The 12711-nt window shown below is 46.3% G+C and overlaps 1 protein-coding gene across 1 annotated transcript in view; it reads right to left on the reverse strand.

The window, feature by feature from the left end:
- LOC138467595 (potassium/sodium hyperpolarization-activated cyclic nucleotide-gated channel 4-like) overlaps positions 1–12711 on the reverse strand; it is a 2558748-nt gene that overhangs the window by 1084849 nt on the left and 1461188 nt on the right. The window contains exon 5 of the mRNA XM_069607736.1: positions 2161–2322. Within this exon, the coding sequence (XP_069463837.1) occupies positions 2161–2322 (162 nt within the window). The remainder of the gene's footprint in view (positions 1–2160; positions 2323–12711) is intronic.

Consider the following 12711-nt stretch of genomic DNA (forward strand, 5'->3'; position numbering starts at 1 on the left):
GCAAGCCCAACTAGCTTGACTAAACCTTAGATGGTAGGGGTTAATCTTCTGTACATAATAACCTGGGGAATAGGGATCCCTGAGCTAAGGGGGATTGGTGCTTTCTAGACCAGAGTGAGGGACTGCCCTAGCACCCTGCCATACCTATCAATAAAAACCCATAAAAGGAAGACCAAATCAGGTAGCGTGGCTGGAAGGCCCATCCCATCATCCCTTTTAGTCAACTAACCGCTGTGATAGTGTAGGGCCAGTCTAGGAAGTCCCTGAGAAAAGGCCATTTCCTTTAGGCGAGCCAAACTAGCTTGGCTAAACCTGAGGCGGTAGGAGTTAATCTTCTGTACATAATAAACGGGGAATAGGGATGCCTGAGCTAAGGAGGATTGGTGCTTTTTAGACCAGAGTGAGGGACTGCCCTAGCGCCCTGAGATATCCATCAATAACAACCCATAAAACTTCTCTTATACTCATAGTATTCCTTGAGAAAACTGTGAAAATATGCCTGGTCCTCTTTTGAATGGCATTGATGGGATGAAAAAACCATAGCGGGGAAGGTTGGCCAAGCAATGCCAGTGGTTACAATGAATTCATAATCTTCTACCCGTTCCAATTTTTAGTTATAGACTGCCCTTGCTCTTAGATCAAGCAAATTTAAGAGAAAAGGTAACATTTAGCATATATCTTTCATAGGCCTTCATTGGCCTGGAAGGAAGTTCCATCTTGGATTGCTTGGCATTTTTGCTGACATTCTTCTGAATGTGACCTTTTTCGTTAGGGATCTTGATATTTCCAAGTGGAAATGCCCAACATGAACATTACAGTCTTCCCCATGTTGTCACAGGAGGAAACCATTACACTGTCACTAAAGTATAGAACTAATTCTTCTTCAGCGATCCTTGAATGTCTTTTGGGGAAAAATCCAGCAAATATAACAGTCATCAGTGGAGTGATCGAGATGAAGGAAATAGATGCACTCTTCCTGTGGAGCTTTGAGAAATCGATTTCTTCCTTCTACATGTGATGCAATACATATAGATGTGTTTTTACTTTATATGGTGTTATGGCCACCCTTGATCCTAACCTACTCAATGTATTTAGTGCTTGGAAGCTGAGAAAACCAGAGAATAAGTAAGTGATCTGAAGGGAAAACATTGTCAAAATCAGACTTATCAACAACAAGAAATACACAACTACGGGAGACTTTCTGGCAAATTCTCCAATCTAAAGTTCGTTAAAAAAATCTTTAAAAAGGATCAAAGGGGAAGAGCCAAGACTACCCACCTGATTGGTAGGAGTCAATAGAGACTTAATGAGGTGGATAGCCAACAGAAACATATTTTCTGGTTATCACCATTATATTAGCTACCAGGGATTTCCAGGTCCGACAACAAGGAATTACCCTCAGCATCTGAATCTATGAAAGATCCAATGCAGGAGAAATTAAAATAAGTCTTTGGCGCCATTATTTTTTAGCTTCTGCATATGTTTCTATGCACTCAAATAAGGGATGGTCTTCCCACACATTAAAATCAAGTGGAGGACGACGTAAAGGCACAGAAAGAAACAAAAAGTTAATTTTTAATAAAGACAATACCTCAACAAGGAGTTGCACTGTTCCATCTCAAAAACGAAATGTATTATAATGCTTATCCTTTAGGCTTTCAATATTACAGTTAAAAGTAGACTGTAGTTAACACTTGATTTTTGGAACACGGTTATACCAGTGTACATATTAAACGGTCTGAAGGATATCAGAAAATACTTAGCAATTGTGTTGTAGTAATAGACTTAAAACAGTTGCAGGTCATGTGAAACCAGTTTAAATACCGTAACATTGTTTTAAGACTAATTTGAGGCTTAGAAAGACACTTGAGAGACAAGGTACATATACGCAAGGAGCCATTTTGAGCATGCTAAAGTTTAAAGCATTAACTTAACTAATAATTAATTAATATCACGTGAAGATGTTTCACATTGTTTATGCCTCTCCCTCAATTGCCTGGCACACATTTGACTACCTAATTTCACTACAATCTCTTCAGATAAAACAAGATGACAGTCCAAATCAGACCCAGACAGACTGACCACTTCAAAGCCGTATTTGCACCTTTCATGACCACACAATCACTATTCAATGTATGGAGAGATGTCCATGAAACTTACCAAAGCTTGCATTTCACGAACCCAGCTTTCTTCCTTAAAACCTGTGATTTTTTGAATGAGAAACTGAAAGCATGAGGACCAGTGCCAGAATGCGATCATAATCAAAAAGGAGTAAATCAGTGTCATAAATCCAGTTAAGCCCCATTTATTCCAATCCTCAACCTGTACAAAAAAAGAGAATTGTTACTTTAAAGATGTAAAAAGAATACAGTATCAGCACAAATAATTCAATTTGAAATGAATAGCATAGAAAGTGTGGTACAAATTTTACCTGTCACAAATAGGAAATGTGAGCTACTATTTTACCAGCTTGACAACAGCTTTACCAATAACTGTAGCGTAATTTTGAGGAAAAGAAAAATAATAGCTCACCAGAAGCAAAGGTTTTCCAACATGGGTAATCTCCTTTGTGTCACATGCTTTCAGTATTATACTACAGTCAGTCTGCACCTTGAGGTTGCAATGTTTGGAAGTTCTCCAAAGAGCCATCATAGAGAAGACAACACACTGCGCATACTTGTGTATGGTCGGCCCACATAAAGTATTAGCAGGAACACAGGAAACATGGTATGAAGAGATGCGAGAAAAGACGGGGAAAAGGACACAGCTGAAGACAGGTGACAATAATGCTCAATTACTTTGTAGTACTCCTCATTACATTAATGATCTATTCTTCCAGATCACAGCCTTTTTGCTACAAAGGTGAGACATGTCCATTTCCCTTTGAAAATATAAACCTGTGCAATGTCCTAGGTAAGAATCATGTGACCAATTACCCGTAATAATGTTAGTAATACCAAATGGTAACCTTACTGCTGACGAAAAACAAAATGTGGCTGGGTGTAAGGGGGTCAATCAGGGTTCAGTATAATAAGGTCTGGCGATAAGTAATCAGAAATTATAAGTTAGTCACTGTAGTGGCTAACATACTCTTAGTCCATAGTCCCCTTTCCACCATACTGCATAGGCAACTCTTCCAAGGGACGGGAGCCCTTCATTACCAGAAAAAAACCTTCTGCCTCTTTAAATTTAGAGGTGCACGGGGGAGCGGCCTGGGAGCATGTGCTGCCCTGAATCCGACCTCCAGCGCCACACCTCAGTCCCCATTGACGCATCGACAATAGATTTAACATTGCCTAATGACATCAGTATTATTAGGGGGGAGGATGGTGGGACGTATGGAGGAAAGGGGACTATGGACTAAGAGTATGTTAGTCACTACGGTGAGTAACTTATAATTACTCTTACGTCCCTTCCCCTTTCCTCCATACTGCATGGGGATTACAACTGAATGTAGCCCCAGGGTGAAGCGGAGACCCTCCTTAAGCAAATAGGTTCCTGAGAACCGCCTGTCCGAAAGCCGCATCAGATTTAGAGCCGGCATCCAAACTAATGCTTGCAGAAAGCCGAGGGAGTGGGCCAAGTGGCCGCCCTGCTTATGACTTACCAAGGGACATGGCACTGGAATGCAAGGGGTGTTGCCTTGCCCTGATTGCGTGGGCATGCATGTTCGCCGGAAGCGGCTTGTGCTGGCCCTCGTATGCTTCTTTGATGGCAGAGACCATCCAGCGCGATATGGGGGCCTTGGAGCCTTAGACCTCCAAAAGTGCCAAACAGGACGCCTGACTTGCGGAAGCCCTTGGACCTGTCAAGGTAGAATTTCAGGGCACGTCTGACATCGAGGCAGTGCAGAACTCTCTGTGCTTCGTCCTTAGGATCGGAAAAAACGTAGGAAGAAATATTTCCTCGTTCAAATGGAAAGCAGACGGCACCTTAGGCAGAAATACTGGGTGTGTCCGCAGGACTACTTTGTCCCTGTGAAAGGTAGTGTATGGTTCTGATGGAAGGTGAATGGGTGTCATCTGTGAGAGGCTGAGCAGCTCCGAGAACCATGGCCTGGCCGGCCACCATGGAGGTATCAGAATGATGTTCTGCTAGCGAGACATCTTGATCTTGCAAATCACTCTGTGAATCAGCAGAGTGGGCGGGAAGGCGTACGCTGTCATGCCATTCGACTGAATCTGAAATGCGTCGCCCAGGGAGCCGGGGCCCTGTCCCAGCCAGGAGGCGAACTGAGGGCACTTCCTGTTGTGCCAGGTGGCAAAGAGATCCACCTGGGGGAGACCCCATCTGCTGAAGATCTCCTGAATACCGAGGTCGTTTAGCTGCCACTTGTAAATGTCCGCTCCCAACCTGCTGAGCCTGTCCGCCTCCAGATTGGATTCCCCCGGAAGGTGGATTGCTGTGAGGTAGATGTCGTTTTCCAAGGCGCACTCTCACATGCTGGCTGCCAGTCTGCACAGTGGAGGGGATCTGCTCCCTACTTGTTGACATAGTACATGCTGGGCAAGTTGTCTGTCTGGATGAGGACAACCTTGCCCCTGAGAAGTGGAAGGAATGTTCTGAGCGCTAACCAGATAGCGTTCAGCTCCAACCAATTGATGTTGTACTCCTGCTCCTATCGAGTCCAGGTGCTGTGAACCGAGAGATCATCCAGGGTGGCTCCCCAGCCCTCGAGCGAGCAGTCCGTGGTGATGGTGATCTGCGGGGTGGGAGGCCGAAAAGGGCTTGCCTGTCCATAGGTTGCAGTCCCTTGACCACCCTGTGAGGTTCAGGTGGAGAGATGGAGGAACGTTAATCATCTCGGATTGAGAGCCCCGTTCCTGGTTCCATGATGCTGCGAAGTGCAGCTGAATCCTCCTCATCCTTAGTCTCGTGTGTGGGACGGCTTATAGGACCGCTGCCAAGAGACCCAGGCGATGTTGTTACCATCAGGCCGAGGTCACTTCTCTGCTGAGGAAGTGAGTGGTGGCCTTCTTGATCGCCGTGATATTGTCCTCCGACGGAAACACCTTCTCAAAGCATGCGTCCCAGATGTGGTCCAAAAATGTATTATTCTGGGTGGGCTGCAGCTGCGACTTCTTGAGATTGATCGAAAAGCCCAGATCGTGCAGTGTGTTCATAAGAGCATGGGTAAGAGTGATGAACCGCTTCCAGAGATGTAGCCCTGACGAGTCAGTCGTCGAGTTATGGGTAGATGTGGAGGCCCTGAGCTCTGAGGAGGGCAGCCACAGTATTCATTAGTCTGGTAAAGACGCAGGGAGCCGAGTTGAGGCCAAAAGGAAGGACCTTGTATTGGAAATGTTACTTACCAACTGGTAACGCTCTTTCGATTGGATGTTCCTCCAACGTATTCCTCGTTTTCAGATGTATTCACATATTTTATTTTATTTTTTTCAGCAGAGGGCGCCGTGCGTCGATGTCATCGAGTCGATGGTCCCTCGAAGGCCTCCGTCGAGGGTGACTTCATCGGGTATATAAGTAGCATGCGCGGCGCCCACTGGCCTCAGTTCTGTTTTCCCCCTCACTTTTGTTGTACTGTGTAGATTGTGCCGGTAGTCAGGTATCAGCCTTGCGAGAGTTGAAGTGGCAATAACCCAGAAAAATCTACAGAGGGGTAGGCTGGGAGGGCAATGAGCAATACCTTGGAGGAACATCCAATAGGAACGTTATTAGTTGGTAAGTAACTTGTTCTTCGAGTGGATTGTGTCCTCCAACATAGTCCTCATCTTAGATAAACTCCCAAAGCAGTATGGACAATTTCTTTGGGGAGGGGTAGATTTTTTGATACTCTTAAATGGCTGAATATAGTACTGCTTTACCAAAATTCAGCTCCTTGGACTGTGAAGCATCCAGACTATAGAATTTTGAAAAAGTATGCAGCGAAGACCAAGTTGCTGCTTCACAAATGGATCTTATGGGAATACCTCTTTGAAGGCCTGTCGAAGAGGGGATGCCTCTGGTGGAATGAGCCCTTAAGCCTTCTGGTGGGTCTTTCTCTGCTAATCTGTAGCAATCTGAAATGCAAAGCACAATCCAACGTGATATGGTTTGTTTTGACACCGATTGACCCAATTTCCTTCCGGTGTAGCCAATGAACAGTTGATTATCCACTCTAAGCTTGGAAAGCCTAGAGATTTAAAAGCTTAGATCTCTTCTCGGGTCCAACCTGTGCAATCTTTCCTCCTCCGTACTAGGATGAGGTGGAAGGTAGAATGCGGGTAGAACAATTTTCTGATTTAAATGAAAATCAGACACAACTTCAGGTAAAAATGAGGGTTTAACCCTTAATACAACTCTGTCCCTATGAAACACAGTATAGGGTGGCCCCGAAGACAGTCCCTGCAATTCGCTAACTCTTCTTGCAGATGTTAAAGCAACTAGGAAAGCAGTTTTCCATGTCAATAATCTTAACGGACAAGTGTGCAAAGGGCTCAAAAGGGGCACACATTAAGAATTTTAGAACCAGATTAAGATCCCAAATTGGTACTTGGAAAGGATAAGGAGGAAACACATTAGTGAATCCTTTTAAGAATTGTACTACTAAAGGAATTTTGAAATAGGAGCATTCTTCCGACGAGCCCTTGAAGATGGAAAGCGCTGCAAGATAACCTTTAACCATCCCAACATTTAGACCTCTATGTGCTAGGGACAAGAGGAAGGACAGTACTTCCGGAATAGAACATAGAAAAGGATCAACATTCTTTTCTCTGCACCAGTTGCAAAATGTTATCCAATGGCAACGGTATAGAGATTTTGTTGCTGGCCTTCTTGCCGAAAGCAACACCTCCATGACGTCACATGGAAGGTCCCAATCATTGTATCTCAGCCTTTCAGATACCAAGCGTGAAGATTGAGAGTTTTGACCTGTGGATGGAGAACCTGACCCTTCATTTGTGAGAGAAGGTCCTCTCTCTAAGGAAAACGTACCGGGGGACAGATGGACATGTCTAGAAGGTCCGGGTACCATGTTATCCTGGCCCAATCTGGGGTAATTAGGATCATGCCGTTTCCGAACGGTCTCAGTCTCCTGATGACCTGAGGAATGATGGGAATCTGAGGGAATGCGTATAATAGTGGGAAATTCCACTCCACCACGAACTTGTCCCCTGGGGCTCCTCTCGGGGGGAATTCCCTTGAGCAATACCTTCTGCACTTCCGGTTGAATCCGGTCGCAAATAGGTCTACTTGAGGGGTTCCCCAAAGGGTGAAGATCTCTTGAATGACTTCCTGAGCCAGTTCCCATTCGTGGGTCACCGTGCTCTGCCTGCTCAGAGCATCTGCCGTCATATTCTCCTCCCCGGCTCGATGGACTGCCGTTAAGGAGATTCCTTCTTGAATCGCCCAATACCAGAGCTACATTGCTTCCCTGCACAGAGGTAGTGACCCTGCACCGCCTCTTTTGTTTAGATAATGCATGGCCACTGTGTTATCCGTCATTATCAAGAAATGTTTTCCTCTGACAGATGGTAGGAAAGCCTTCAGCACTAGTCTGATTGCTCTCAGCTATAAAAGGTTGATATGTAGTTTGGACTCCGATGGAGACCAGCGACCGCTTATTGTCAGATCGTTGGCGTGAGCTCCCCACCCCATGAGTGAGGTGTCCGTCACCACTGTGATCTCCGGCCATGGTTGCCAAAAATGTTCTCCTTTTAGGATATTCTCTGTACAAGTCCACCACAGAAGATCCTGCCGAATCTGGGGGGCCGTGGCTAACTAGCCATGGAATAGGACGTGCCTTCATGTGCAGCTCCTGTTGATCCGACACTGATCCTGGAAATTATGCTGGAAAAATGACACACGCGCTCTATAACTGAAGATACAGACATCTGAATACATGCCCTGCAGCTATCTTGGAAAGCAAGCGCATCGTGCCTGGGATTCGAAAAAAAAAAGAACTTTGAAGATGCAGCCGCGCGGATACATTGTCGCCAAGATGGTGGACAACAAAGGAAGCGTACTTGCATCCTCGAGAAAGATCAAATGCAGCTGAACGGCATGGACCGCAAAGCTGCCGAAAGACACACGACGCTCTGCTTTCAGGCCTTGCTTTTATACAAAGCAACATCGTGGTAGCGCTTCGGGGCTTGAATGAGCGGAACGATCGACAATTGTAACAGTTGCTGTGTCACGGAGGAAAGGCGCCTGATGTTCGCGCGGCTCCCAGCCGCTCATAAACGTGACTGTGAACCATAAACATTACAACAGTGGACATGGATAGCGGGCAGCGGTGAGATCTGCGGGGAGGACACCGACCGCAAGCGGTCTATAAATTATGGCAGCGGGGCCCCAGACGCCGGTGACAGAGGACAATATCATAAACACAGAGCGCACAGAAACAGAGTGCTGGTGGTGAGTTGCACAGGGCGAGAATGACGCTCGAACCGACCATTCATTTTCTCTCATTACCGTAATGCACAGCAAACAGGGATTGGCATGCTGTCCAGTTGGGGTGCTAATGGGAAGAAGTGCCACATGAAACGTAGTGATAAATAATCGCATGAGACACACCGAAAAGCTTACCCTTTCATAATAAGTGCCCAGGAACTGATACAACGTTGTGGGCCTTAAAAGTGGCTAGGACCTGCAAAGAGGATACAGAACCCATGCTGAAGCGCTGTTAGGAGACACAGACACCTGAGCAAACTGGCATTTTAGCATCGGGAACGAAGGCACTGTGGTAGGAGTGAGTAGGGTGTATTCACTGGCCTTTAAAAGCATGCTATTGGGACACTGACTGCAGTAGCCAGAGGAGAGACGTGGGAGGACACAGTCCACTCTAAATGCAACTTTATGTGCCACCACGCAGTGCAGTCAACTGAGGAGGACGCCCCAGCACTAGACTGAACTGGTGAAGACACAATAACATCGAAGAGCTAGTACCAGATGCGAAGTAAGGATTGCATGATGTCGGTGAAAGGGGCGAAGGCCAAGAGGAAACAACCTACAATGGAAACCTTTGCAAAGACACAGCAGACCCCCTCGACCCCGGCACAAAGTGCAGTGGCGGCCTCCGGAGATGGCGCCCCAGAAGGAGAAAACCAACAGGTCCTAGTGGCCATAACGGATCTGAGCGCTAAGTGGGGTACAGCAATGGCGGAACTACGGACGGCCCTGGAGAACAAAATAGATGCTGTAGGAATCAAAGTCACCCTGCTGCGACAAGACGTCAGAGCACTGGCAGAAAGGACTAGTGGCCTGGAGAGCGCTGTGAAGACCAACACAGATGTAAGCACGAAAAATGCAAAAGAGGTCCACGTACTAAAACAATAGGTTGCTAATCTTGAAAATTGAGAGGAGGAAGCAGAAGGAAGGGCGAGACGGAACAACATCCGTGTGGTCGGCCTGCCGGAGGGAGAAGAGGGACAAGACCCTACGGACTATGTGGAGAAAATAGGAGCAGACAAGCTCTCACAAGGGCTCACGGTTGAGCGGGCACATTGGGCATGTTGTGTATATAGTTAGAGGTTGTTTGAATTGGGGTACGAGACTACATAGAAGAGTTAAGCAACTGGAGTTGGACTGCATGGGTGGGGGGGGAGAGGGACACAGATGTATCATGGGGGACCTTAAAATATTCACCTGGAATGTCAGGGGGCTCAATAGTTACCTGAAGAAAAATAAGGTTATGCTATACCTATGGAGACAAAAGATAGATATTCCCCTGCTGCAAGAAACGCACCTGACGCGAGACAAGATGGAGATGGTCAGAAGGAAATGGAAGGGAACGGTGGTGGGTTCGCCATATTCGGCCCATGCCAGGGGAGTGATCATTTGGGTGGCGCCACACGTCCCGTTTCAGCTGTTACAGACGCTGGTAGAGACGGACGGGAGGATGGCCATGTGAGGGGATTGGTGGAAAATAGGGAAATAAGAATTATAAACACGTATGCCCCGAACCATAATACTGCAACATATTTTAAAACACTGTGTAACAATCTTAGCATGTGTGTGGGGAGTGCAGTGATTTGGAGGGGATTTTAATTGCGTTCTAAACCCTAGAGTGGACAGGTCAGATGGGAAATTGGAAAGGCCTGCCCCATCGGCCAAGGCATTACAGACGCTGCTGAATGATTTTGGGTTAGAAGATGCATGAAAGACGCGTCATCCTCACGAAAGGCAATACTCGCATTATTCTGCCCCGCAGCAACTACATACAAGGCTGGACTATGTTTTCGTCACTCCAGAGATATTGACAGAGATCACGCAAGTTGAATAGAAAGAGAGCGTCCTCTCGGACCACTCGCCTCTGATCCTTGGATGGCAATATTGTCCCCCGATAGCGAGGATCCCGCCGTGGCGCCTCAGGGCAGAGGCGCTCAGAGACCCCTTTTTTAGGGAAGACATGAGAGATGAGATAGTTAGCTACTTTGAGATGAACACAGGCAGTGTAGATTCAGCTGGTACATTGTGGGAGGCCTTTAAAGTTGTGATAAGGGGAGTGTCTATAGCAAAATCCAAAGGATTGCAGGGAGGGATATTGGCGGACTTACAGGAAGCCGAAGGAGAACTGGAAAGGGCACTTAAGAGGAGAAAATGGTACCAACTCAGACAGTGACCTGATACTAAGACTGCAGCAAAAGTGCGCAGGGCACTGGGAAAGATTGTGTAACCTCAACTATAAAAAGTATATAGAGAGGCAGCATGCTGGAGGAGATAAACCTGGAAGGCTTTTGGTATGGTTGTATAAAAGCGAGACCCCTAGACCCCCGATTAGATCGATAACGAGGCAAGACGGAAAGGTGGTGGATACCCAGGAGGGAATTAATCAGGAGTTTGCAAACTATTATGGGCTGCTATATGGGGAAGAGGGGGAGGATAATCGTGCGTTGATAGTGGAAACGCTGGAAGACATAGGATTGCCACAGATCAGCACAGAGGACAGAGAAGAGATGGACGCACCGATTACTTTGGAGGAGCTAGAGGAGGTGGTGAGACAGGTTGCCAGCTAGTAAGACCCCGGGGGCTGACGGACTCCCAAGTGAGTTTTATAAAATATTTAAAGATGAGGTGCTCCCCCCTTTGTTAGACATGTTGAATGAGGCGTATGAGCTAGGTAGACTGCCGGAGTCACTCAGAGAAGCGATTATAATACCACTTCCCAAACCAAATAAGCCAGGACATAGCTGCAGTTCTTATAGACCCCTGTCGATGTTGAATCAAGACAACAAAATTTTGACTGCAGTCTTGGCTATTAGATTGAGGAGAGTCATAAGCAAATTGATACACCCGGCCCAGACAGGCTATGCCCCTAATAGGAACATATCCAATAATCTTAGAAGGCTCCACAGAGTAAGCTGTGAAGCATTGAGTGGTTGGAAGCTGAGTGATTTATAGTGTTGCTATGGGAGCCACGCTACGTGAATGTGAGCTGCACGTCACGTGACAGGATGTGGTGCGTGGTAACCTAGCAACATGATGTTTCCCCCAGAACGGCGAGCAACGTCATGGTAATTGCCAATGTAAGAATGGTCGCAAGTAGGCAAGATGATGTTGTCTTGTCTGCGCCGTCCAAAGGTGCAATCCTGCTTTTTCACAGAACTGTGCAGACAACCTCCTGCTGCCGTCGGGAACAGGAGGTAAAGGCAGCTGTGTGTGGATGTGCTAAGGGGGCTGGCTGATGCATGGAGTGCGTGACAACCTGGCACCCACCTCCATGTTCCGCCGACTGTGTCCCTCTGCTCCGTGTAGCCCAGCCGGTCGGGCCATACCTGTTTGCCAGAGCACCCTCACTCAACGTCGGGAAGCTCGGGGAGGGGGTGTTGTAAATGCTATGTTGCTGACTCAATGTTAGTTAATTCATACTCAAAGTATTTATTCATATGAGAGTCCCCAGGTGGGTGCACCCTCTGATCATTACAACTCTCCACCAGTATAGTTCTGGAATTATGAGAGTTCCAGAACTGCACTTAACACCACTACATCACATTGCATCCCAATTGGTATACTATCAAACATAACATCTCCCCCGCTACATAACACCCCACAAAAAGAAAATTGTGATGTGAATCAAAAAGGAGGGGGTTAGAGAAAAAGGGAAAGAACAGGAACAAAAATAGAACATAAAAACTTGTATAAATGAGAACACAGGAGACATGCATCTCCATAATGGTTGAACATATACATTTCATAAAGGATATGAATCATGGAACCACAGTCCAAACCACAGGAATGACGGTTGTTGTGTTGGGACATCATCATGACTGGGAAACCAAAATTAATTCTAATAATAAATAAAGTCTTTCTTGAAGTTCTGTATGATTCTTCTGTATTTAGCTGACATGCCACCTCTCTCACAGGGCTCACTGACATTCCTAACAACCACCTGTGATTTCTCCACAATGTACTCCTCATCTGATGGCATGTTCTTCTCTGATGGTACCACGTCATCACAGAACTATCTCTTGCCATCTTCTAATATCACAGATTTCCTTGAAAACTTTACAACTCTTTGAGGAGCCCTAAATTTAGATTGACCCTTCAGTACTTCCTTGGGCTCTCTCACGCAGATCCAATCACCTTCTTTGATTTCACTCTCTGCTACACATTTATTGTTATCATAATACTCCTTATATTTAGCTTGCTTTTCTTTCACTCTTTTTACCACTTCCTCCATGTCAATGTGTTCATGACTTCTTGATACTAACCAAGCAGGTCTAAGTCTATTAAATGCTGTCCTCCTCCCTCTGATCATTGTAAAAGGTTCCTCCT

Source organism: Ambystoma mexicanum, chromosome 4q (assembly GCF_040938575.1).
Source record: "Ambystoma mexicanum isolate Mex_15411 chromosome 4q, UKY_AmexF1_1, whole genome shotgun sequence".
In the NCBI taxonomy this organism is placed as follows: domain Eukaryota; kingdom Metazoa; phylum Chordata; class Amphibia; order Caudata; family Ambystomatidae; genus Ambystoma; species Ambystoma mexicanum.